Below are 27,296 nucleotides of genomic sequence, written 5' to 3' on the forward strand. Positions count from 1 at the left end.
GCCCAAAGGCCTCGGTACCCCCATGAGTGGTCCCCACATTTCTGTGGGCCCCTCAGAGTCTTTGCCTGAGGAGCCACCCAGAAAGAAGACGTGCAAGAGGAAGAACATAGATTCCCAGGATGAGTCTCTCACATCGGACACCGACCTCGAGGAATCGGAGGAGTCCCCCAAGTCATCCACTGAGGATGTTTTTCTATGACATCCTAGAAATTTTGAAACAGAGGTGACTGGCCATCCAAAGCCCCCTCCAAGGAGGAGTCTGTCTTCCTGAAGGCCTTTGGTGCTCAGCCCTCCACCTCCTGGGGTATCTCCACCCTTCGAGCTTTTGGATTTGGTTTGCCGAAGGGTGTGGGAGACCCCTGACTCTGTGGAACCAGTCCTCAGGAGACCCAATAAATGTTTGTCTGCTCCTCCTGGTAAGGAATTTCTGTCCAATGGAGTCCTGTGGATGCCATGGTGGTGGCAGCGGCCACTCAAAGAATTAGCCAAGACTTCTTCCACCGTCCATCCTCATAACAAGGAGTCTAGAACCATGGACCGGTACGGAAAGTGTACCCTTTCTTCAGTGACCTTTACCTTACGGTCACTGAATTACGTATCTCACTTTGCACGGCTCCAGAGAGATCTCCTCAAGGAGCTTGGAGATACTCTCACGGGTAATGTTTCTGAGACCGTGACCCAGACTGTTAACGCTCAGATGTCTACCCTCAATTCCATTGTTAACTCTTCCATGAGGCTGATCTCATATGCAGCCAATGGAACGAGTAGGGCAGCAAGTTCAGGAGTTACTCTTAGGAGACGGGCCTAGATGCGCCTTTGTCATTTCGCGGAGGCCTTCAAGTCTTCATTCACCAACGTCCCTTTCGTTGGTTCCTCTTTGTTCGGAACCAAGGTGAAAGACACCTTCACCAGGTGCGAGCAGGAGGGAAAAACTCTGTCTGCTGTAAGAGTCCATTTTTCACTTCCCTTTAGGCCTTATCCCAAGCCCTAGAGTGGGGGCAAAATGTGGTTCAAGAAATCGGAGTTTTTTTCCTGGTGCACAATGTGAGCCCCCCTCCAGAGGCAGAGGATGGGGTGGTTATTCAGGGAGACACCGCCCTAGAGGCAGAGGAGGCCCCCGCAACTTGGGAGACCGCGATTCCTTTCGTGGTTCTCCCTACCACCGCTCCTGATGGGAGGCCCGACTGTGTGTTTCTGGAGCCATTCGGGGGTCGAATCCCGTTATACCTGGAGGCCTGGCAACACATCACCCAGGACCACTGGGTTCTACAAATAATTTCTGGAGGATATGTCATCCCCTTCTCATCAGATCCCCCTCCGATCAAGAAAATCCTGGAAGTTCCACCCAGTCAAAGGGATATTACGCAGCTTCAGAACTTTCAAAGCTGCTAGAAAAAGGAGCCATCCAACATGTCCCCTCAGACCAGATCGGATTAGGGACTTACTCAAGATCCTTTTTGGTGCCAAAAAGGACAGGGGACCTGAGACCCATATTAGATCTCAGCCATTTGAACACCCACGTGCAAAAGTCCAAGTTCCGAATGGTCACATTGCAGTCTATTCTCCCATTGTTGGGAAAAGAAGTGTGGCTGTGCTCCATCGACCTCAAGGATGCTTACTACCACATCAAGATGGACATGGCATCCAGAAGTCAGCTACGCTTCCGGCTGTGAGCCAGTCATTTTCAGTTTCGAGCCCTGCCCTTTGGTCTCATCACAGCCCCCAGGGTGTTTACCAAATGCATGGCAGTGGTGGCTGCTCACTTGAGACTTCAGGGATTACAAGTGTTTCCATATCTGGACGACTGGCTCCTTACTGCCACCACCAGGCATCTACTAATTCAGACCAGGGACGCTACTATAAACCTATGTCAACAGCTGGGCATCACATTGAACTGGGAAAAATCTGCCTTGTTGCCCTCACAGCATGTCACTTTTATAGGCGCAGAACTAAACACCATCCTCATGCGGGCGTTTCTACCACAGGAAAGAATCAGAGTCCTACAAACAAGTTCATGCCTTGTGCTCCCCCTGAGAAGAGCAAAGAGAAGATGGATCCTCCAACTATTGGAGGCAATGGCTGCGACAATTATGTTAGTCCCTCTGGCAAGGTTGCATATAAGACTCCTTCAGTGGCTACTTTTTGCCCAGTGGTCTCTCCATCTTCCACTTTCTTACCCTATTCTACTCACGGACAGGTGCAAACAGGATCTCAGTTGGTGGCTTTGTACCGACAACCTGAATGCAGGAAAGCCCTTCGTTCCTACGCCCCGATTGCCATGGTGACCACGGATGCCTCCCAGATGGGGGGGGGGCATTATCTAGACAGGACAGTCCAAGGCACATGGCAAGAGCACGAGATGCATCTGCATATCAGTGTTCTGGAGATGAGAGCTGTGCTACTAGTGTTGCAAGCACTTCAGAGCTTTCTTCCTCTCGGGACTATTGCAATCCACTCAGACAATATGTCAGTGGTGTGGTATCTGAACAAGCAGGGAGGAACCAAGTCCTGTCCCATTTGCATAGAGGCCATGCGAGTGTGGCAGTGGGCAGTGAATTCCCAACATTTTCTGGTGGCAACGCACATTCCGGGGAAGTCCAATGTGATTGCAGAAAGGCTAAGCAGAGCTATTCTGATGCCTTACGAGTTGTCCCTCAACTGTCAAGTTGCAGAACAGATCTTCCACAGGTGGGGTCAGCCTTGCTGCAGCCTTTTTTCCAGCCCCCTCAAAGCCAGATGCAGCAGCTACTTCACGTTGATCCCCCCCCAAAGGGGGAGTCACCCAGGGACGCTCTAGTCCACGATTGGCCCTACGGTCTACTATATGCCTTCCCCCCGGTTCCCTTGCTGTCAAAGGTTATTCAAAGAGCGCAAGCCTTGGGAAGCAGAATGATTCTGATTGCCCCACACTGGCCTCGTCAAATTTGGTTCCCCCATTCTCCATCCCTATCTCATGTACGCTCCTTGGATTCTGGACACACAAACAGACTTACTGACACACATGTCAGGGCAGCACCATCCCTCTCTTTAGACTCTCCGGTTGACAGCCTGGCTACTCCACTTCCGTCATTAGTTAGGCTTCATCATTTCTCTCCGGAGGTGGTTCATATTTTATCTTCCTCTCATAAGCCTTCCACCAGGACGATTTATTACAGCAAATGGAAGAGGTTTTCAATCGGGGCTCACACCCAAAAGATTGACCTTTACACGGCTCCAGTTTCGTCTGTATTGGAGTTTTTGTCTATGCTCTTTAACCAGGGTTCAGCGGCCGCAACCATTAAAGTCCAGTTGGTGGCGATTTCTACCTTTCATGTCGCAAACGAGCCTAGTCTGGCTCATAGACTCTGTAAGGCTTTTCTGAAGGGCACTCTGTTACTTCGTCCTCCGGTATTGGAACCTGTCATGCCTTGGGATTTAAACTTTGTTATACAGGCTCTTACTTCATCCCCCTTTGTGCCTGCAACCATCATTTAAAATTCTTAACTTGGAAGACTGTCTTTTTAGTAGCCATCACGTCAGCCAGACGCGTTTCAGAGCTTCAAGCCTTATCAGTCAAACCCCCTTATTTGATTTTTCATAAGGACAGGGTTTCTCTCAGACCCAACCTTCCTTTCTTCCCAAAGTGGCGTCAGTTAGTAACCTTAATCAATCTATTGAGTTGCCAGTGTTTTTTCCCCAGATGTTCGTGTTTCACTGTTGCAATCAATACACTAGGGTTATCCTGCTGGCAGGCTACCCGCAGTCGGCCTGAATTCCAAAGTCCTGGTCCGGCGTCTGTTGCTGTTACCTCTTCCCTGACGTCAGTGCACCAGGGGTATATAAGATGCAGCCGACGCCATTTTCTTCAGTCTTTCTTGCCACGCGGTGCCCGAAGCAAAAGCAGTTCGCAAGTGCCGGTCGGCCGACTCCTGATTTTCTAAATTGAATTTCAGAACCGAAGTCTTCAATAAAGCTAAGTACCCCGTTGGGGAAACTTTTTATTGCTCCAGACCGATGTCAGTAAAAGTTAACAATTGTATTTCTTCTGGGAAGCAAATACTTCATAAGGATTTTCACTCTTGCTGTATTCCTTGCCTAGGCCCTGACCATGACGTTGCTAGTTGTCGGTTTTGTGCTAGATTCAACCAACGCACTATTAAGCGTCTGTTTGATTTTCCTTTACATTACTTTGGCCGAAGGTTTAACTACATAATGCCGTCGGAACAACTGATGACTAGAATTCATAAAAAATGCAAAGACAAAAAAAAGGACAGGCATCTAAGTTCCAAAACCGACGACGAAGCCTCTTCTAGGCCAGTCGCCGGTTCTCAGTGAGGTGCTTTCGCAGCCCCTGACACCCGCCTCAGAGCCACAGGCTGCCTCCGACTCCCACATGGAGACAACTAGGCCTCTAGAAACTCAAGGTATTGGGCCTATGGAAACTATTCCCTCAGATTGGGTCCACAGCCGCTGAGCAGGCATCGGCTTCTGAGGGTGTTTTCAGACCTACACAGCTTACTATCAAGGCAGCCAAGGCAAAGTCAAAAACACCATTAAAGACAAAGAAACAAGTACAGCATTCTCCTGGACAGTCATCCATGCCAAAGAAACAGATGCTTAAAATGGCAGAGGACCTAATTACTTTGATCAGGGGGTTCCCATCCCCCTCCTGATAAAAGGCCTAGGCAAGACACTGACTATGACTCCTCTGACCAGGTTTCTATTTCTTCTGATTCCTCTTCAGAACAGGGATATTCTCTTCCTCCCTATGAGGACTCTGACACTGAAGAATCTATCCCTTCAGCCTCTCCTCCTGAGGATTACTCTTTTGGGGAAACCTTGCACACCATGAGGGAGCATTTCCACTGGGAGAGCCAGGATTTTTCAGAATCCAAGAAAAGGCTCAGGGACTTTCTTTTGCTGCCCCAGCACATGCCCCTTGCTATCCCCCCTGTACTAGATATTGTTGATTATGTTTTTTCTAAGTCCAGTTTGTCTCCTGATTCTTTATCCCCTGCACCAGTCAAGCCAGATAGGTACTACAGGGTCCCAGACTCTCATAAATGTCTTTATAAAAACCCTGCTGCTGACCCAGAAACAATTTCTCAGGGTCCCAAAGGGATCAAGGCTTCCACTGCAAAAAACCCTGTTCCCTCTGATAGATATTCTAGAGCTCTGGATAGATGGGGGGAAAAAGTTTACACTTCTGCTACTTTAGCTGTAAGGGCTTTAAACTGCCAGTTTCACATGTTTAAATATCAACAATACCTAATATCTTTGCTAAAACAGAAAATGCGTACAAGCTCAGAATGTCCAGACAATAAGGAAATGCAGGATTTATTGCATACAGCTGAACAAGTGGGAAAGCATACTTTGCAATGTGGCTTTGATTCATTAGAGGCTTCTTGCAGAGCTGCAGTTACAGGTTCTGTCATTCGAAGGCATGCTTGGTTAAAAGAACAAAGTTTACCTGATCATGTTAAAGCAAAATTATTGGATGCTCCATTACAGCATGATACTTTGTTTGGTGTTAAGGCAGAAGAGGTGTTAGAAAATGGAGGATAAAGCAAAATCAATGCAGACAGTAAAGGATTTCTTACAGGTTCAGCCACCTAGATTTAGCAGGAACTGGCCTTCTAAAAATTGGTCCTTTCCAGTGTCAGACAGGCCACAAAGAGGCAGATACAGATGCCCAAGAGGCAGATCTCAGCCCCAAGGCTCATACAGACCTAAACAATGGGGTGTTTCAGCCCCCAAAGGCAGAGAAGACAAATCACAACCTTATAGGAAACAGTCCCAATGACTTCCCTCTACAAATGCCAAGCACTTACCTTTTGGCAGGACCCTTAGGGGGTAAACTAGCACTTTTCTCACAAAATTGGCACATGATCACCCAGGACAAATGGGTACTGAATATTGTTTCTCAGGGTTACACGTTCCACTTTCACACCCTACCAAGGTCAAAAGGTATGCCAGACCTGCCACAAAATCAATGGGCAGAGGCACAAAAACAAATTCATGCTCTCATGGACATGAGAGCTATTTAAAAAGTACCACAGCAAGAACAGGGGCAAGGATTTTACTCAAGACTTTCCTTGGTACCCAGAAAGGACAAAGCCTGGAGACCAATACTGGACCTGTCGATTCTAAATACTTTCCTGGATGTTCCAAAATTCAAAATGTTGACACTGCAGCACCTTCTACCCATGCTGGGCAAGAAGGCTTGGCTAGTTACTTTGGACCTCAACGAGGCATACGTGCATGACCCAATCAGACAATCTTGCAGAAGATACCTCAGATTCGTAGCTAGCTCAATGCATTACCAATTCTCTGCACTGCCCTTTGGCTTATCTTCTGCGCCCAGCGTCTTCACAAAATGCCTGGCACCAGTAATTGCATTTTGCAGACAAAAAGGAATTCAAATATATCCCCACTTGGACGACTGCCTTATTGAAGCAGAGAGCAGACATTCTACTAAAGCATCTGGCGTTTGTAAAAAGATTATTAATTTGCCTAGGGTACACAGTAAACGAAAAGAAATCAAAACTAGTGCCCTCTCAAGATATAATATTCTTGGGTGCAAGCTTAAATACAACTGCCCAGATGGCTTATCTCACGCCAGACAAGCAAAGGCAACTGACTCATTACTTTCAAATGATGGCAACAAAGACCCAGCTACCTGCAAAAAAAATTCTGCAGGCTTTTGGCTTCATGGCATCCTGCTAATTCCATATGCAAGACTGCATATGAGGAAGCTACAATGGTATCTAAAAAGTGTTTGGACTCTTGCCACAGCCTGGAAGCAGTAATAGCTCTTATTCTCTGCCTGCAACAGGAGTTTCGATGGTGGGCACTGGCCTGTCACCACAACAGCCTTTCACTTTACCCACAGCCAGGCTGACACTAACAACAGATGCATCGGATTATGCCTGGGGGGCACACATGGCAGGAAAATGTATTCAGGGCACGTGGGCCGCAGACCAAATGCATGTTCACATCAATCAAAGAGAGATGCTAGCTGTACAGAATGCCCTGACAGCCTTCAAGGATCTACTACATCCAGGACAACTATTACTAAAAATGGACAATATCATAGTTATGTGGTACATAAATAAGCAAGGGGGCACACATTCCTACCCCCTCTGCAGCAAGCCATGACTTTGTGGAACACAGCACTGACCTATCAAGTACATCTGCAGGCACAATTCCTGCCAGGAAAGAAAAATACTCTGTCAGACGAACTAAGTAGAAACCTCATGGACCCTCACGAGTGGAAACTAAATCCACAGGTCTTCAGCATGATAACAAGGAAACGGGGATGCCCAGACATGTATCTTTTTGCCTCCCCTCAAAACTGCCAACTACAGAGATTCTGCACAAGGACTTATCACTCACAAGCATGGAAATTGGATGCTCTATCATTCAGCTGGAAAACCCTAACAGTTTATGCCTTTCCACCACTGCCTCTCCTTCCCAAGGTGCTCCTAAAAGTCAGACACGAGAAGCCAAAAATGATTCTGATTGCCCCAGACTGGCCACGCCAGCACTGGTACCCAATCCTAAAGAGCTTGTCTCAAGGCCCAGCCTGGACTTTACCTCAAATTCCTCATCTTCTGACTCAACAAAACAATCAGATCCTGCACAACCAACTCAGAACCTTAAATCTGGCTGCATGGCAGATAATATAGACACTCAGAACACCCCTCTCTCTAAAGCTGTTATGGATGTCATTTTGGAAGCCAGGAGGCCCAGCACCAGGAAATCTTATGCAGAAAAATGGAAGAGATTCTGTGCTTGGAACCAGGCACAAGGACTTGAACCACTTGTTCCAAATATTCCTCAGATTTTACAATACTTAACTGAGATGCTGGACAAAGGCCTCTCCTTCTCATCAATTAAGATCCATGCCTCTGCCATTTCAGCTCATTACAATACGGAACCTCCTATTTTCTCACATCCACTACTAAGACAGTACCTCAGAGGGGCAAAAAACATAAGACCCCCCAAGGAGAGCACCGATACCTACATGGGACCTCAACTTTGTCTTAGAAAAGCTCACACTTCCTCCTTTTGAGCCAGCCAATACAGCTGATATAAAATTCTTATCATGGAAAACTGCTCTGCTCCTAGCAATAACTTCAGCAAGAAGAGTCTCAGAGTTACAGGCATTAATGGCAGTGGAACCTTTTATCATTTTTCATCCGGACAGGGTTTCTCTAAGGGCAAATCCAACATTTATGCCAAAGGTAGTATCCAGTGTGGGTCTTAACCAAACCATTCATTTGCCAACATTTTATCCAAATCCCCAGAATAAAGGGGAGAGACTTCTGCACTCTTTGGACATACACAGGCAGCTACGCTTCTGCTTGGACAAAACAAAAGCTTTCAGAAAAACTGAGCAACTGTTTGTAGCATATGCTGCAGGGTCACAAGGAAAGGCTATCTCGAAGCAGACTTTCAAAATGGATAGGACACTGTACTTGTTTCTGCTATGCACAGCATGGCAAGTCAGTGCCTAAGAATATTAGGCCACATTCTACCAGGGCAGCAGCCACTTCAGCAGCCTTTCTCAGAGGAGTACCAACCGAGGAAATTTTGGAAGCTGCAACTTGGAGTTCAGTGCACACCTTTACCAAGCATTATCACTTACCTCTTTACTCTAAATCCAGAGCAGGCTTTGCCACTGCAGTTCTGCAGGGCCTCATAGCCACTCCTAATCCTGTTTAGACCCAGCCGCCCTACCTCAGCTTTGGGATTCAACCCAAGTGTAATGACTGCAACATTGAAACACAACGAACATAGTAGAGTTGTGTACCTACCATAAATGTAGATGTTCGAGTGTATTCACTGTTGCAGTCCAGGTTACCCACCCTCCATCCCCCTTTCTTTGCTGGGACTTATCTATACTTCTCTATCCTATACAACCTATGTGGTGTATTTGCTTGTAGATGAAGGTATTGTTTTTATTTTACTGTATGATTTTATAAGCAATATGTATTGCCTACCTTCTTGGGGGCACCTGACTTCTGGGGCAAGAAAAACTGAAGAAAATGGCGTCAGCTACATCTTGTATACCCCTGGCGCACTGACGTCAGGGAAGAGGCGACAGCAACCGACGCCGGACCAGGACTTTGGAATTCAGGCTGACTGTGGGTAGCCTGCCAGCAGGATAACCCTAATGTAATGACTGCAACAGTGAATACACTCGAACATCTACATTTATGGTAGGTACACAACTTCACTTTCTCAAACAAGGCAGAATTTAAATTTCATCAATTGGATGTACACAGACAATTACGTTTTTATCTGCACAGAACCAAAGACCTCAGAAAATCTGATCAGTTTGTTTCCTTTTCGGAAAACAGAATTGGGTTTCCTGTCTCCAAAGTCATGCTGTCCAGGTGGATCTCCAGTTGCACTTCTTTCATTTATTCCTCGGGGGGTAAAGATTTACTGTTCCCGGTGAAGGCTCACTCTACTCTGTATGTATCTACATCTACAGCCTATCAAGCCAGATTGCCTATGGATGATATTTGTGCTGTGGCTACTTGGGCATCTCCTCACACCTTTGTTACTCATTACAAATTGGATGTGGTATCTAGGGGCAGGTCTTCCTTTGGTTCCACAGTGCTCAGGAGTATTTTCCACTGAGCCTCCCAGGATTTAGGTTCTAGGGACGTTGTCCCACGGGTAAGAATGTAGGCGAGATTGGACTACATAACATCAAGAAGTTATGTACTCACCATAACGTTCAATGTATGTAGTCCATCTCGCCTCACTTTCTTACTTACCCCCCCTCCTTCCCCCTTCCTGGAGGATTTGGAGATTAGGTCTGGTTTCAGCGTTCCCGTCATTCTTGGTTTGTTCTTCCTTTCCTTGGGTGGTGTTATGCATGGAGAATGAGTGCTGGTGTTCACAGCAAACTAGATCTGGGGATATAGAGCAGTGCAGCATGGGATACCATTTTAGCCCAGCCAATAGAAAGATACTGAGGTAGAAAAGTTTTGGCCAAGTCGGAGCAGACATTCGGCTCCGAACCCACGGGTAAGAATGTGAGGCGAGATGGACTACATACATCGAACGTTATTGTGAGTACAGAACTTCTTGTTTTCTCGGATTGCACTACAGTAAAGATAGGAATATTTGCCTTTTCCTCACTGTAGTGCGATTTCGGAGTAGGAATATGTATTTAGTGGGGGGGGGGGGTGCAGCCCCCCACAATAGAGATTTCACGTTTTTGATTTTTCAGTCTTGTCAGCGCTCGATATTTTGATTTTTCATTGTTTTAGTATAGAACCTGTTTATAAACATACACTATAGCAAAAGAGAATTTCTTTCCAGTAGTGATTTTATTTTATTTATTTTTATTTATTTTACATTTGTTAACCGGGATAGTCCGACTGGATATATGTCCATTTTCAGCGGAGGCCCGGGGAGAAAAGCTCCAAGAGTAGTACATTGCAACACATAAGAAAAGGCAAAAAAATCAACAAACAATTCGGTTAACAGAAAAAGTAAGAAATACAATTTGCTAAAGGATATCATTTACAAGAAGTAGTCAGCAAAAAAAACATTTAATATGTAGTTATTAGAACTATATGATACTATCCTATGAGATTATTAGTTAGATGGAAGGACATAGGTAACTAATATATATATTGGTGTAGGAATTAGCCAGGCTTAGTACAGTAGCATGACCTTTTTGAGCCCAGGTATAGTTTGAGCTTGGATTTGAAGTGAGACAGGGAAGAAATTGAGGTTAACTCAGGGGGTAATAGGTTCCAGGCCTTACCTAGGGAGTTTGATTGGAGGGAGTCGCCAGCTTGGTTGTTGGTTTTATAGGTCTGCATGAGGACCTTGTTGGAGGAATGAAGTGGACGTGGATTGTTATACAAGGTGATTAGGGGTTTGAGTGAGGGAGTGTTATCAGGGGTGTAAATGATTTTGTGGGCTATGATCAGTTGGTTGTATAGCACGAGACTAGGAAGTTCTAGCCATCCAAGCTGAGTTAGGTTAATGCAGTGATGTGTCCTAAAAGGGAGGCCGGTGGCAAATCTGGCAATGTGATTATAACACGTGGTAAGTTTATTTAGATTGGACTTGTTGTTATTTAGAAGGAGAGGTGATGCATACAGAAGAGAAGAGAGAAGGTGGGAACGGGCAATGGCTACCTTGGCTAGGGAGTTAAAAGTTCTTTAATCTATACAGTGGACCTAGTTTTTTGTTAATGGTTTTGATTAGGTGGTTGACGTGCAGGTCATATTTTAAGTGGGTGTCAATGGTGACACCTAGAAGTTTAGTGGAAGGGTCAGGAGAGATAATTGTGCCGTCTTTAGATTTAATTATGAAGTTGATGGGGGTGGACTTTAGTGTAGGTAAGAATATAAGCATTTTGGTCTTTTTGGGGTTTAGTAGTAAGCGGTGGTTGGATAGCCAGTTTTCTACAGTGTTAAAGGTAGTTTGGGTCTTTAGCTGTAACTCTGCAGGGGACGTGGCTGAACATATCAGAGTTGAGACATCTGCATATTGAATGCAGTTGACATTAGGAATAGCAGTATGTAGATCATTTATGAAGATGGAGAATAACAGAGGGCCTAGAATAGACCCTTGAGGGACACCCAGGTTAGTTGGTAATAAGGTGGACAGTTTTGAGTGCCAGAGTACAGCTTGTTGTCTACCACTTAGGTAGGATTCGAACCACTGAAGAGATTTGGGTTCTAAACAGAGTGGTCTTAGTGAGTGGATTAACAGTTGGTGATCCACCATATCAAAAGCTTTGGATAGATCCAGGAATAGAGCGGAGGAGAGATGGTTATTATTGCGATAAGAATTTATGGTGTCTGAGAAGGCTAATAGGGCTGTAGTGGTGCTATGGTGAGGTCTAAAGCCATGTTGTGTATCTGCCAGGAGATGGTTGTTAATTAAATGGTTCATGAATTGCTTTTGGATACATTTTTCCATTATTTTGGCTAGGGGAGAGAGTATGGCAATTGGCCTATAGTTGGATATTTGGTAGAGCCTCCCCTTGTGTAGGGGATGACATAAGAGATTTTCCAGATATTAGGAATTGTAGCTTCAGTTAGCGTGATTTATAAGTACTGAGATAGGATAGGCAATGGCGTCAGATGATTTTTGTAGATATTCAGCTGGAAGTTGGTCAGCTGCAAGAGTGGTAGGTTTTAGCTTTTGAGTAGGGTGTGTATAAATGAGGTGGCAATAGGTTGGAAGCTGAAATGTGGAAGATTAGTAGAGGTGGAGCAGTTTGGGCTGTATGTGCTAGGTGGCAAGTTACTTGCTAGGGTTTGTATGGTCTCAGTGAAAAAGCGATTAAAGCTATCTGCGACAGATTCAGATGGTTTGTCAGTGAGGGCCTGAGGTACAGGGGTAGTCTTTTTCCAGGGTGTATTAGATTATTTAGTCCTGCCCAGAATTTTTGAGGGTTTTTTTGGTGAAAGGACTGTAGATTGCTGAAGTATTTTTTTTTGTCAAGTAGTACAAGTTTTTTTGGTCCATTCCCTAGTTGCCTGTATACTATTTGATCCTGAGGGAGTTTTGTAGTTCGGCTTAGAGCCCATGCTTTGTCTCTGAGTTTAATTTTGACCCTGGTCTCATTCGAGAGCCATGGTGCCGTTTTGGTTTTGTTTTTTAGAGCGGATGGGAGCATGACTGTCTAGAATCTCCAGAAATTTTTGTTAAAATACATTACTGCTTCATCTAAGGGAGGTTTTTAAGCATTGACCAATTGCAGGATTTTAGTTCAAGTTGGAACTTAGTTACGTCAAAATTATTTTGTTTCTGACATATCTTAGTAGTGATTGGTTGTGGTTAGTTATTTTATGTCTAATTATGTATGTGAGATGATGATCACTAAGACTATCAGAGAGGGTACCATATGTATACATGTTGGGATGGTTATTATTTATGAGCACCCAATCAAGTATACTTTCTTTCTGGTGGGGCTTGCTAGTTCTAGTTGGGGTGTTAATGACTTGCTTGAAAGAATGCAAGTTAATGTGGGTGGTAGGGGCTTCAGAGGAGCAGTTGCTCCAGTCACTATTAAGGTCACCTAGAATTATGGTCTCTTGGGGTAGTGGGTGGATATCCAATATAGGATATCTTCAAGTGTGGTTATATTGTTGCCTGGGGGGATGTACATGCAGATTATATAGATGTGTTTGCTGTTATTTAGTTTCAGTTTAGTAGCTAGGATTTCAGAGTTATTGGACTGAGGTGGCTGAATAATGTCGGTGGTTACAGTCAATTCAGATTTGTATAGAACCGCAACCCCACCCCCTTTTCTGGTTGCTCTGTCCAGCCTATGTATGTTATACCCAGGGGGGAGTATTTCATTGTCTGGAGTACAGGGTTTTAACCAGGTCTCTGAGAGACACAAAATATCAGGGGCTAGATCAGCAAGGAGTGCATGAAGTTCATGCACTTTGTTATTAATACTACGGATGTTGAGATGACAGGTGGAGAGAGTTAGGTAGGTGAGGAATAGTATGGGTATAGCTTTGGTTGCTGATAGGGAGAGAAGATTTATTTATGTTGTTAGGGCCAGGGTTAGGGTGTATGTCCCCGTCAATTAACAGGTTGAGTCTTAACTTAGTTATAAGTTTCATAAGTTTATCTATTATTTTACTATAGTGTTTGAGTCTGGGACTAATTTTGCTAGGGTAAGTGTGTTGGGAACAGGAGTATGATGTGAGCAGTGGCTTGGTATTACTGGTGTGAGTAAAGTGGGTGTGTTTATTATCAGGGTTACAGGTCTGACCATATGAGGCATGAAGTCCTCCAAGAGGTTGTGTTTCATATAAGGTAAGGAGGTATGGGGCTAGCAAGATGGGTATTAGTATGGAGTACCACATGTTTGTGGGAATAGAAATTTCAAAGTCCACAAGCAGTAGTAGAATTGGGGTTTGAGGAAGAGATGGTTGGGTTTAGAGTATGTTAGCGATCCACTAGAGGGAGTAGTTGCTATAAGAGTAGGTGTGACTAGAATAAGGAGAGCTAATTTGTGAAGTGGGAAGATGATTGGAGGAGAGTGGTGTGGGGGTGGCTATGGGGTTATAAATTCAGATGTACTGGGGGCGGGTGGGAATAGGGGCAGGGGGGGGAGGAAAGAGAGCCCGAAGCGAGGGCGAACGGAGCGGGGCTACACCTTCAACAAATTAAGCTGTTTTGTAGCTCAGCTAGGTGAGTAAACTTGGCTGTAAAGCATGAGGTGAAAGTTAAAATATTAGCTGGAATTATAATATTCCGTATCTGGAATGAAAGTATACAGCTAAGGTTATGGGAGGAATTAGGTACTTCAGGGAAGTTAATTTGGTGTACCTTGGACCCGCGGTCAGCAGTCCCAGAGAGATACAATAATATGTGAACCACCTTGGCTCTTCAGTAGAAGTTGCCGTGCTGACAAAAAAATAATGTAGTCTTGTTCTTTTAAATCTCCGCTGGGGATGGCAGTCGGTTCTACTCTGGATACTTAGAGGGACAAGTTACAAGGGAAACTGCCTGGAAAGACCAGAAGAGAAAATAAGGAAAGGAATGGTTAAGTTGAGGTCGTAAGCTAGAGAATACTGCACATAGCACTTATCAAATATAGTTGCTGTCCACTAGAGGATCGACCAGCTTCAATACATGCATAGGTTTCTAGTTACGCTAACTAACATTTATAACCAATCTCAGAGGTCATTACATGAGAGGTAGCTACTGTATAGTAGTAGAACAGGCATGCACTTTGATGCGATCACTGAGCAGTTTGAAAATAGGCTGTAACGCTAATACATCTTAAATTATTAGCGTTGTCTTAGACAATCCGTATATATGCTTTATCAATCAGTATAGTCTGCACGCTGAATCAGGAACACTGTCTACTCTTGTAGCGAGTGAAATTACAACTTAAGATAACTTAGCAATGCAAGGTTTAAATTAAAATAACTTGAGAGAAACCGCTCATTTTAGACATACCAATGCGCTGAGGATGCTGCTGACAGGGTCAAGGTACGCAGAAATTTGAAATTGGCGGGTTTTTTGTTTTCTTGGTAGGTGTATTTGAAACCTCGCCCTGCGTGTTGGGGGTGGGGGTGGCTACACCTTCAACAAGGGGCTACACCTTCAACAAATTAAGCTGTTTGTAGCTCAGCTAGGTGAGTAAACTTGGCTGTAAAGCCTGAGGTGAAAGTTAAAATATTAGCTGGAATTATAATATTCCGTATCTGGAATGAAAGTATACAGCTAAGGTTATGGGAGGAATTAGGTACTTCAGGGAAGTTAATTTGGTGTACCTTGGACCCGCGGTCAGCAGTCTCAGAGAGATACAATAATATGTGAACCACCTTGGCTCTTCAGTAGAAGTTGCCGTGCTGACAAAAAAATAATGTAGTCTTGTTCTTTTAAATCTCCGCTGGGGATGGCAGTCGGTTCTACTCTGGATACTTAGAGGGGCAAGTTACAAGGGAAACTGCCTTGGCTCTTCAGTAGAATTTGCAGTGCTGACAAAAAAATAATGTAGTCTTGTTCTTTTAAATCTCCGCTGGGGATGGCAGTCGGTTCTACTCTGGATACTTAGAGGGGCAAGTTACAAGGGAAACTGCTTGGCTCTTCAGTAGAAGAAAAATAATGTAGTCTTGTTCGATACTTAGAGGGGCAAGTTACAAGGGAAACTGCTTGCAATTTCCAGTGGCTGTGGGGATACAAGTAGGATTCACAAAGTCCTTGATGAGACATCTTCATCTACAGAGATGATTGTTTTCTTCAGCAGACTTGTAGGCATGATTTGGTTTGTATGCTTGAATACTGAGAGAATGGCTACATTTTGTTGCTATCATGAATGTAGTGGAACAAGTGTGACTTCAAGATATTTAAAGACTCACTTTTTAAGTTTTACTATTGTTTTGTTTTCACTCATTCATTTTTATCTGCATTTTTTACTAGTAAATCATACTTGGTCCATGTATAAACCCAACAGTCCTCTGCTTAGAAGACAAATTAACCATTATTTCTGTTTAATTCTAGGATTACAGATGGTGGTGGAGGACATTTGTGGTGTCTGGAGGATCTGCCTTCTACGTACTGATATATGCTATATTTTATTTTGTCAACAAGGTACTGTAGCGGTCTTGTTTTTCTGTAATGATTAGAAGCCTGTAATTGTGGCTGGTCTTTGATGAAATGTTGTGTTGCACTTCATGTATGTAGAAGTGAAGCATGGTAGGCTTTTTTTTTCTTTAATTCCATTAAGGTTTAAGAAGTCTGCCCCATCTACACGTTGACTTGCAGTTTGCTGTAAATGGAGAGTGGTCCACTCCATCATTGGGTGTTTCCCTTTATCTTTGTTAGTAGTGGCTTGTATCTTAATTTGAGAAATATTAATATATGATGCTCTTTCTGATGTCTGTTCTTGTGAAAATAACATGCAGAAAAAGTTGTCTTACCATAACGTTCCATCTGTATTGTTGATCCTCGTTCAATCATTACATGTGGGTAGTCTGTTCTGACCTCAGAACCGAGCCGGCCATCTTCCAAGCTCGCGCCAGCCACAACTCTCGAGCTAAACTCTTACCCAGAATTCCCCTCTCCCTCAGATTGAGTTTGCAAGTCAGAAGAAGGTTAGAGGCTACCTCTGGTCAAATGACCTAACAGAACCGGATGGTGAGATCCACTAAAAACCACTGAAGGGGGGAAGGAGGGAGGGTCATAATGAGGATCAACAAAACAGATGGAATGTTATGGTAAGACATAACTTCTTTATCTGATATTGTTAATCCTCGTTCTTTCCTTATATGTGGGACAAAGTCCTCAACTACCTTTATTCTGTGGAGGCACTCATGGAAGGACATTCCTGAGCACCATAGAACCAAAAGATGTTCTTCCCCTGGCGGCCAAATCCAACTTGTAATGATTGACGAAGGTATGAGGACTAGCCCAAGTTGCAGCTGCACAAATGTCATGTAAGGAGGCTCTGGCATGGAAAGCAGCAGAAGTTGCCACTGACCTTGTAGAATGAACCTTTATGGTAGTAGTTAAAGGAATATTACGTTTTCTATAAATAAAGGTTAAGCAGTCTTTCAACCATTTTAGCCAATGTGACCTTAGCAACAGTACATCTTAATTTAGGTCCAGAATAGGCCAAAAATAACTGGTCTGATTTACGAGAAGCTTTAGTCCTGTTCAAGTAGAAGCAAATTTGCCTATGAGCATCTAGGGTATGTAGGCAATACTCTCCTCTGAATGATTGGGGAAGAAAACTGGCAATTCAGTGGTTTGATTAATGGACATTTCAGAGATCACTTTTGGCAGAAAGGAAGGATTAGTTCTCAATGACACTCTGTCTCTATGAAAAATCAAACATGGTCTCTTGATGCATAAGGCTTGAAGTTCAGAGATATGTCTGGCAGAGGTAATGGCGACCAAAAACAAGATTTTCCATGACAAATATTTGAGGTCACAAGAAGAAGCTGCTTCGAAAGGTGACATTGTCAAAGCTTGTAGGACTAATGACTGGTCCCATGGTTGAGTAGGTTCTCTAACAGGCGGTTTTAGATGATTCATGCCTTTTATGAAAGTCTTGCATAATTTGTGTGACTTAAGGGAAGAGTCTTGGACACCATCATGAAAATTAGATATTGTGGCCAAATGAACTCTAATGGTAGAGACAGATAGACCAGATTGGAATAAGGTATACATATATTCCAGTACTATCGACACTGGTGCTGAAAAAGGATCTACCTGTTTTTCTTTCAGCCAAATAGTAAATCTTTTCCATTTGCTGAGATATGTAATTCTGGTGGAAGACTTATGAGATGCAATAAGAATGATACATACTGGCAAGGAAAGATCATTCTGCCTAGCAATCAAAGGAATTGGAGGAGCCAAGCTGTGAGCTTCAGGTTGTTTATATTGAGGTGAATCAGATTCTGCGGATGGGAGATCAACCCCAGGGTTGGATGTAGAATCCACAGTTGATCTAGCGGGTGAGGCCAAAGGAAGGGGAACCAAATCTGACTAGGTCAATATGGTGCTATGAGGATTACTCTGCTCTTCAACCAGCGGGCTTTCTTCAGAAACTAGGGAATGAGGGGGAGAGGTGGATATGCATAAAGTAGACCCGAAGGCCAGTCGTCAACTAACGCGTCCCTGGGTGACTGTCCCGGAGGGGGAATCAGGGTGAAATAGTTGCTGCATTTGTAGTTGGTCAGGGACACAAAAAGGTCACAGCAAGGAAGACCTCAGCGGTTGAAAATCTCCGCCACTATCAAAGGATTCAGGGACCAACCACTCATGCGGTTGTAGAATGCACCTGCTGAGTCTGTCTATCACATTGGAACTCCCGGGAATGTGTGTTGCTAGAAGAAAGCGGTTGGTAGCCATCACCCATTGCCATATCCTCATGGCCTCCCGACAAAGTGGGTAAGATTTGGTTCCACCTTGTTTGTTGATGTACCAGACCACCGCCATGTTGTCTGGATGTATCGCAGTAGTCCCAGATGGCATCGGGGTGGAATGCTTGCAACGCCAGAAGCACCGCCCTCAGCTCTAGAACATTTATATGCAGATGGGCCTCCATTTTGGGCCAAGTACTTGGACTGTCTGTCCTTGAAATAGCCCCCCCACCCCATCAGGGAGGCGTCCGTGGTCACTGTGGCCTTGGGCTGTTAGGGGGAGAAGGGGTGAGATCATTGTGACGGATTGTGCGCCATCCACCAATTTAAGTCTTGCTTGCACCTGTGAGTTACCCGAATCTTGGCTGAAAGAGGGTACTGAAAAGGGATATCATTGGGTGAGAAGTAGCCATTGTAGAAGCCTCATGTGAAACCTGGCCAGGGGGACAGTAGTAATGGAGGCTGCCAAGGAACCCAACAGCTAGAGAACAGAATGAGCTGTGGATTTCTTCCTTGAAAGGATTGTAGCTGCTTTATCCTTACAATTCTGTTCTGGAATGGATGCTGTGCAACTGTTTGTGTTCAAGATGACCCTTATGAATTCTGTGGACTGAGATGGGGTGAGATTAGATTTTTGCCAGTTTATGGTTATGCCTAGCCTTTCTGCATTGAGAAGCGAGTATGCTCGGGCTTCTTCCAGTAGATGTCTGGTGGGGAGCGGAGATGAGCCAGTCGTTCTAGGTATGGAAACACCTGGAATCCTTGTAGTCGCAAGTGAGCTGTGATGACTGCCATGCACTTTGTGCACACCCTTGGGGCTGTAGAGAATCCGAAGGGCAGTACTCTGAACTGGTAATGACTGGCTCCCGCACGGAAGCGAAGAAATCTTCTTGATGTTCTGTCCACTTTTATGTGGTAGTACGCATCTTGAAGATCTATCGAGCACATCCAATCATCTTTTTCCAAAAGCGGAAGGATAGACTGTATTGTGACCATCCGGAATTTCTGTACCTTTACAAACTGAGATTCAAAATTGGTCTTGAGTAGAATCCGGATCCTGTCTGGTCTGGAGGGACTATTTGGATGACTCTCTTTCTTAGCAGCTTTGAAATCTCTAATGCTGCTTCTTCCCTTTGACTGGGTGGAATGTCAGGTAAACTTGTTTGGGGAGTGGGACAAAGGTCGAAGGGATATGATAATCTCTGGTTATTATCCTTTGTACCCAAGAATCGGTGGTAATGGTTAGCTAGGCAGAAGGGTACAAAGAGAAACAACCCCCAACCACTTCCAGAGGAAAGCAGTTGGGCCACTCTTCAGGAGTGCTGGTATTATTGGCCAGGGAAAGAATCCCTGGTTACGCGGACCCCCTCTGCCCTGAAAGGGGCATCTTCCCTGTGAGTTTCCCCCTCTGCCTCTAGGGGAGAACTCGGCCTGTGTGTCACGGAAAAAACCTTGAGACTTTTTGTGCCATATTTTCCCACTCTTCTGGTTTCTGGAGAAAACCCGTTGAGGGGAAGAATAACGAACACCCACAGCAGAAAGGGTCTTACCATCCTGTTCACATCTAGCCAGTGTGTTTTTAACCTTGGGTCTGAACAACGAAGAGGCTTCAATGGGAGCATTGAGAAAGGAAGCCTTGAAGGGTTATGCGAAATCACACAAGCGCATCCAGGCATGGCGTCTCAAAACAATGCCTGAACCTGCCGCTCTAGCTGCTCCTTCTGATGCGTGAGATTTCAGGTACATGGAGGAGTTAGATATCGATTTGATGGTGGCTAGCTGAGAGGCCACTTTGTCACGGACCTTATCAGACACAGCTCCAGCCAAGGTTTCAGAGAGCTCAGAAATTAAGTCTCTTTGAAGCCTTGTAAAATATGCCATATAGTTCAGGGACCTGACTGCAAAGGTTGCTGATGCAAAGGTACGGTTTCCCTATTCTGTACAGAGCACGTGACTCTCTGTTGGGCGGATGAGCAGTCTGGCTTTCTTCCGCCAGGTCCTTTTTAGTTGCAGCCGCCACCACCAAGGCATCTACAGGAAGGCCATTGGACTAATGGGGATCACTAGCAGGAGGGGACAAAATTTTATCTGGCCCCTGGGAAATGGCCTCAACGATGTCAGGAGCCTTCCACGCACGCTGCACGACGAGTCAGACAAGTTTGTCGGCCTGCAGGAACACAGACTCTTCAGAGATCGGGTTAGAAGGCTGCCAATCACCTCTCTGTTTAATGATTTCAAGGATATCGCCATAGGATACCTCAGAGGGTGATCAAGGGGACCTTTCCCCATCATCAAAGTTTGTGTCTTCAGTAAGGAACTTTGCTGTGGAGTCCATGTGCTTCCTCTTGCATGAGCTCTTACGATCTTCCTCAGTGGGAGAAGCTAGAGAAGATGACGCAAAAGGGGTCTCCTGTGGGAGTATGTCCTGAGGCCCTTGCACCTGGTGTCCACTATGTCCTGAGGTCCTTGCGCCCAGTGTCCATTAGGAGTGGCTTGTGTGCATTGCGGTCCAGAGGAGGGCAGGGAGAATGATAGCACAGGGTTGCCAACTGATGCAAGAGCCTTCTCCATTAGCTGGAAGGCCGGTCCTCCTGAAGAGGGGTGGGGGCCCCCGGCAGGGGTAACCCCTAACCGAAGAGGCTCAGCCTGCCGACCCGCAGTCCCTGGATGGCTGTGAAATGCTAAGGTATGTACGGCACGGTTGACATCCTGGGCAGTGGCAAGACTCCTGCCACAAAGGCAACTGTGGCTCCTTAGGTCCATAAACGGAACTGTAGTGGGGGGGAGACTGCTATATCAAGGTGCTTCAAACGCAATGAAGGAGGAGAATAAGTAGGGACTTTTGGTAAAGGCTGATCACCTCCCGAGGAAGGATAGGTCCTGGGGGGAGGGATACCTCTGGCCAAAAGCAATTGAACCACAAGATGCAACACATCGTGTTCAGAGAGTATTCTACTGGATTTCATGGACATGGCCGAGGGAGAGTCAGGTCTATCCAAGGACAAAGCAAGCTCAGTGCCCACCACGGGGGGGGGGGTCTGCACCGAAAACGGAGCTGTAATGGTCTGAACTACTGGTGTCTGCACCGAGGAAATCATTGGTGCGGAAGGCATGGTCTGCACCGATGACAAGGTCAGTACCAAAGTGGTTGTCGGCACTAAGGCCTGAACCGAAGACATCAGTGATGAAATGGTCAGTACTGAGAGGGTAGTCATTGCCGGGTAAGTTGTCAGAGCCGAAATAGGAATGGGCGTTGAAAAATACATCGACATCGTAACAGTCTGCATTGACTGAACAGTCGGTGCCGGTAAGGGAGTCTAAACAGAGGAGCTCCTTGGTACCGATGCGGTATGGGGCACATTAGTCGGTGCCGAAGTCGCAGATGGCGCCGATGGCTTTGGTGCCAAAGATCTAGGCACCGAAAGCGCTGGAGCCGAAGAAGTCCAATCCGAACTAGAAAGCTTAGCTTTCTTAGGTCTCGGTTCCTGAGATTCTCCAGCTGGGGACGAAGGAAGAGACTTGGCCTTTTTTTGTTCATCACTCTTTTTCTTATGGGATCTTGGAGGGGTTGAAGCCTCCGACCCAGAAATAGCCTCTGAAAAGGGAGATTTTAGTAACCCCTTCAATATTAATTTATTTTTCCTTTCAATTAATGTCCTGTTAGAAAAATTCTTACAAATCCCGCAAGGCAGGTCAACTGATAAGTGAGGCTTACCCAAGCAGTAGACACACCGGGAATGTCCATCTGAAGTAGGTAATTTATAGCCACAATCCAAACATCTTTTAAACCCTGGACTACCTTTTTTTTATCTTCCATGGTTAGAAAGAAAGGAGGAGGAACCAGAAAAATACCAGTAATGGTACAAGAAACACTCAAAGGTAAAAAGGAAAGGGGTTTACCAACGATGGTAAAAAAAGGAATTACCTCACAGTAAGAAGAGAAGAAGAGTTGAAAAGGATTGAAAAAGGGTTGTCGCAAAATGTGATAAGGTAAGAGAACTATCTAATGACTTTTTGTGAAAACAATCTGTCTTAGAACTTGGGTATGATGAAAAATATTGTACTTAGCTCAAGAGAAGTAGCTTGACACGACCGAATGGCGACGCGGCAAACGAAATCTGAGCTAGCAGGGAGAGAGGAATTCTAGGTAAGAGTTTAGCTCGAGAGTTGTTGCTGGTGTGAGCATGGAAGATGGCAGGCTCGGTTCCGAGGTCGGAACAGACTACCCACACGTAAGGAATGAATGAGGATTAACAATGTCAGATTGATGCTTTCCTGCACTGGATTCCAAAAAAAAGACTAGTAGCAATGTCAGCTTGGGAACTTGAAATGCTGTGCTGTTATAGATTAGAAGCCCAAGTTTACTTTTTCATATAGAAAGTGCCTGGCTTATTGTATTTGTAAGCAGATTCTCAACATGGCTTCCTTCCCCATCACAGTACAACTTCTGTCAACACCCACGGAAATGCTGGGAGCCTGGTCTCTACCATCTTTCTAGGCTTATCAAAAGTTTTTGATACTGTATTCCTCCAGAAGCCCTTAAATAAACCGTCATCCTTAGAGCTAACCATCTCTTCACTGCAGTGATACAGTAGCAACCTGGGAAGCAGAGCACAAGCAGTGAAATGGATGAATGAATCTCCACCTTCTTACAAGTAACTATTGGTGTCCTTCAAGGATCTGTACTAGGGCCGCATACCTTTCAACATATTCAGCAATAACCACAACATTTCTACAAAAGATGCCACCCTAGTTCAGTACATTGATGAGCTGACCTTTATATGCTCTCTCAAATCTGTCTAAACTCCAATCCTTATTGATTGAAACATGGCTAAATAATTCACAACTGCTTCTAAACATTAAAAATTAAATTACACTCTTCATCCCAAAACACATCTCTGCCAAAACAACACTGTCCATTATCATTTCTGCCAACAACACCGTGATAGAACAAGTAAATCACACAAAATTACTGTTGAGCTTTGACTACCATGTATCACAAATGACTAAAAAACTTGTCTAAAACCTGGGTACAGTATATAGCACAAAAACCTACCTCACTGACACAGCCAGATGTATGACTTCTGTTTCTTGCCATCTCTCCTCTGTGCTGCCCCAGTCTTCACTGACCAAGTCTTAACAACTGTCCAAACTTGAGCAGTATTGTAATAAAGAGGCAGAGTTTACAGTAAAATGCAGCAAACACACCGCTGCCTAGCCCTTAGAGCATTAAACTAATTAGAACTACCACATCACCTACCTGAATCTACGATAAGTATAATACACAGACTTCTGTGCAAATCAGAAAATTGCTCGGCCCTTAATGATTTGATTCCACTACTGACCCAGTAGAAATTTTCATTCGAGATAAATCAGTAATCATTGTAAGCAAAATAATGTAATACTGTGGGTGACTCTGTTCAAATACTGTAGCTGAACAATGGAACTACATCCCACTACCACTGAAAACCATTCAGAATGCGTAAGTCACTCGTATTCTCCCTGTGCATAAAGGTGACGTACGGATGTACATAGTTCAGAACAACTTTGCTGCCAGTGCTGTCGCCATCATTGAATGTATGTCTGAACACTCTTCTGGGCTAGTTACTAAGCCATTTTATAAGTGCCTCGTTGGGGTTCTTATCTTCTCTCATTTTTTTTGTGAGTTTACATTTTTTTTATTTATTTATTTGACATTTGTTGACCGGGAGTGATTAACTGAGCAAAATCTCATTTTCAACGGAGGCCCAAGGAGAAAAGCTCCACAATAGCATGAATAAATAATAGTGAATAACAAAAAAGTACATATGAGTGAATAAAACACAGTAAGTAAAACCGTATGTGCTTGCTTGAAGCAGTAATAAGCCTATGTACTCTACAATATGAGTACAGTGAGGAGAAGCAGTGTCCATGATATTGAGACTAGTTATGTCACAGAGCACTTGCTTGAAACACTGGATCAGTAATTTAGAATTTACAAAATATAAAGTCGGCAAAAAAATTAACAGTAAAGAAAATTATTTACAAGCTACTCAGAGTCAGCATCATACAGTTGAACAGTTGACATTGTACAACATCAGTGTAGTGTATGTTAGCAATGTCAGTGTTTGAGATTGGCTAGGAGTTAGTTACAAGTCAAGGTATTGCGTAGATATTGTTTGAGAGCCTTTTTAAATTCATGTGTTATTTTTTTAATGTCAGGAGGAAGCTTGTCCCAGTTTTGGCCAGTGTTATTTTGGGGCTTAAAAGTTTCCTGGTGGTGTTGGTTACAGCTCGTGAGGGTTCTACCTGGAGTATAGGGGATGACCAGAGAAGGAGATGCTAGGGGCAGGCAGTGGGTTTGTAGAGAATGGAATGAATGATAGTTGAGAAAGCTGAAGTCAGTGGGGGAACTCAAGCCACTTTAAGGCGGAGAATGAAAGACTGTGATGTGAGTTTGCGGGCTGATTAGCGGCAAACTGCAATTTTGTTATAGATGCTTTCCATTTTGGCTGAGAGATCTGTAGGTTAGTAATGATTTGTGAGCCATAGAAGAGACTGGGGAAGAAGGTACGCATGGAGTAGTGAGACTCTAGTGTCTTTAGTTAAGGAACTTTTGATTTTTGAAGAGTATTCCTAGTTTTTGGTGGATTTTCTTACTCCAGTGGTGGACATGGAGGTCAAACTTAAGTTGGTCATCAACGTTGGGCCCTAGGAGTTTTGTTTTGGAGTTCTACATTGACTGTAGTGTTAGATGAAGTGATAGAGAGGGAAGATTTGTGGAGGGAGAGATTTGGGGAGGAATAGAAGTTTGGTCTTTTTGGGATTGAGAATAAGTTGGTTATTAGTGAGCCATTTTTTGGAGTTGAAATTTTGGGTGAGGGTGTGAAGTTCAGAAATGGTATCAGCGGTAGAGATTATGGTAGAGTTGTCTGCATATTGTGTAAGAGCAGAGTGGGGACAGCATGTAGAGAGGTGGTTTGTAAAGATGTTGAAGAGCAGGGGGCCAAGGATAGTTCCTTGAGGGATACCCATTTAGATGAGAAGGAAGGGAGATAGAGCAGAGCGCCATTTTACTGATTGTTGCTGGTTGGAGAGGTAGCTGGAGAGCCAGGAGATGGTTGAGGGAGATAGGTTGAGGTTGAATAGTTTGGAGTGGAGGATGGAGTGAGTGTGTCAAAGGCTTTTAGAGAGGTCAAGGAAGAGGCAAGAGACCATTTTATTTCTAACAAGGGAGATGGAATGGAAAAAGAGATTAGGACCGTAGAGGTACTGTGGTTAGGATGATATCCATGTTAGGTAGGGGTGGGTAGATTTTCATGTAGCAGATACCCACAATTTGCTTGTGAATGGATTTTTCTAGTATTTTTGACAGAGGGGATAATGTAGCTGTGGGGCAGTAGTTAGCTAAATAAAAAACTGTTTCCAAAGTGAGGGGACAGTGGATTCGGCTAAACAGCGGTTGATGAGTATGAATATGGGGTGGGGTATGGAGTATGCAGCAAGTCTAAGAAAGAGTTGGAGGTAGGTTGCCCACAGAAGGAGAGCAAGGTCTGAGTTTTTCGAGGAGGTGTTTAATGTAGTTTGTAGGCACAGGTTTGAGTAAAAAGGAGTTTTTTGTTAGAACTGGAGGGGAGGTTGGTGAGGTTAGAGAAGTAAGCAATTGGGATTAGTTTACTAATAGCATCAATAAAGTAGTTGTTAAGTAAGGTGGCTGTTACATAAGGTGGCTGTTACAAGGGGAGTGTTATCTAGAACAGGGGTTAGGAGTATTGGGGCTCCATGGGTGGAGGATGTAACTGATAGTGTTCCAGAATTGTTTGGAGTTGTTTTGGGGCAATGTTTGTGGTTTTAGGTTAAAAAAAATTCCTGGTCAAGGTAGACTTGTTTTTTAAGAGGTGTTACACAGTTCTTTGTAGGTTTGGAGGTGAATGGGGGATTTAGTCTTGGTCCAGAGTTTCAATGCTTTGCTCCTTTTGTGCATGAGAGTGCGTGTGGCCCAGGTATAGCCAAGGAGTGTAGTAAGGTTTTACTCTTACTTTTCAGAGGGGGATGAATGAGTTGAGTATGTTAAAAAATATATAGTATTAAAGTTGAGTAGAGCTTAATCTAGGGAAAGGTGAGATAGGAAGGACCAGTTAATACCAGAGAGCATGTTATTGTAAACTTTGTGGAGAAAGTTTGACAACCTTCAGCATTCTTTTATGTTTTGAGATCTTTGGGGGTGAAGGGAGTGTGTCTGGACACAGATTGGGAAATAGTTACTGATGGAGCCAGGTAAAGTTTCTGGGTGGTGGTAAAGGTCAGGATTGGAGACTAGTATCCAGTCAATTTTAGAGGATGACTTGGTTGGTTTGTTAAGTTGTGTGGGCATGGTGATGAGTTCAGTAAAACCATGCAAATTAATGAAAGAACAGGATTATTTGGAGGCTAGAGATTGCTAATTAATGTTAATGTTGCCTAGCAGAGTAGTTTTATTTGTTATGTTGTGGGAGAGCCATGCAACAGTTTGTTCTAGTAATGGGATGTTTTCTCCAGGAGTATGTAGATTGCTGCAATTGGTATGGTTTTATAGTCACTTGACCATACAGTTTGCTGTTAACTCAACTGGGTGGAAAGAGAGGAGTGGGTTAGGAACAGAGAACAGATTTAGATGGTCAGCGTACAGAATGGCAATGCCTTCATCTTTTTTTTATTAGTGTGGTCTAGGTGAAGGATGTTATACTGGGGGGGGTAGGAATGCTGTGTTAGTGATGTGGTGTTTGAGCCAGGTTTCAGTTAAAATTATTACGTCAGGAGAGTAGTGGACTATCCAGGCATGGAATTCAGTTATTTTATTTGTGATGCTACGAATGTTGAGTGAGAAAAGGGTTAAGTGTTTATTGGGAGAATTAGGGAAATGGGATGGAGGCTGTTTGCACGTAGTAGTAGTATTATGAGGGTTAGAGGCTGGTA

The 27,296-nt window shown here is 44.3% G+C and overlaps 1 protein-coding gene across 1 annotated transcript in view; it reads left to right on the forward strand.

Annotated features, from left to right (window-relative positions):
* Positions 1-27,296, forward strand: part of TM9SF4 (transmembrane 9 superfamily member 4) — a gene marked incomplete in the record, with an annotated part of 2,004,758 nt that overhangs the window by 1,853,941 nt on the left and 123,521 nt on the right. Inside the window, 1 exon segment of the mRNA XM_044090345.1 lies at positions 15,997-16,086. Within this exon segment, the coding sequence (XP_043946280.1) occupies positions 15,997-16,086 (90 nt within the window).

Source organism: Protopterus annectens, chromosome 12.part0 (assembly GCF_019279795.1).
Source record: "Protopterus annectens isolate FY-2018-M chromosome 12.part0, PAN1.0, whole genome shotgun sequence".
Classification (NCBI taxonomy): Eukaryota; Metazoa; Chordata; order Ceratodontiformes; family Protopteridae; genus Protopterus; species Protopterus annectens.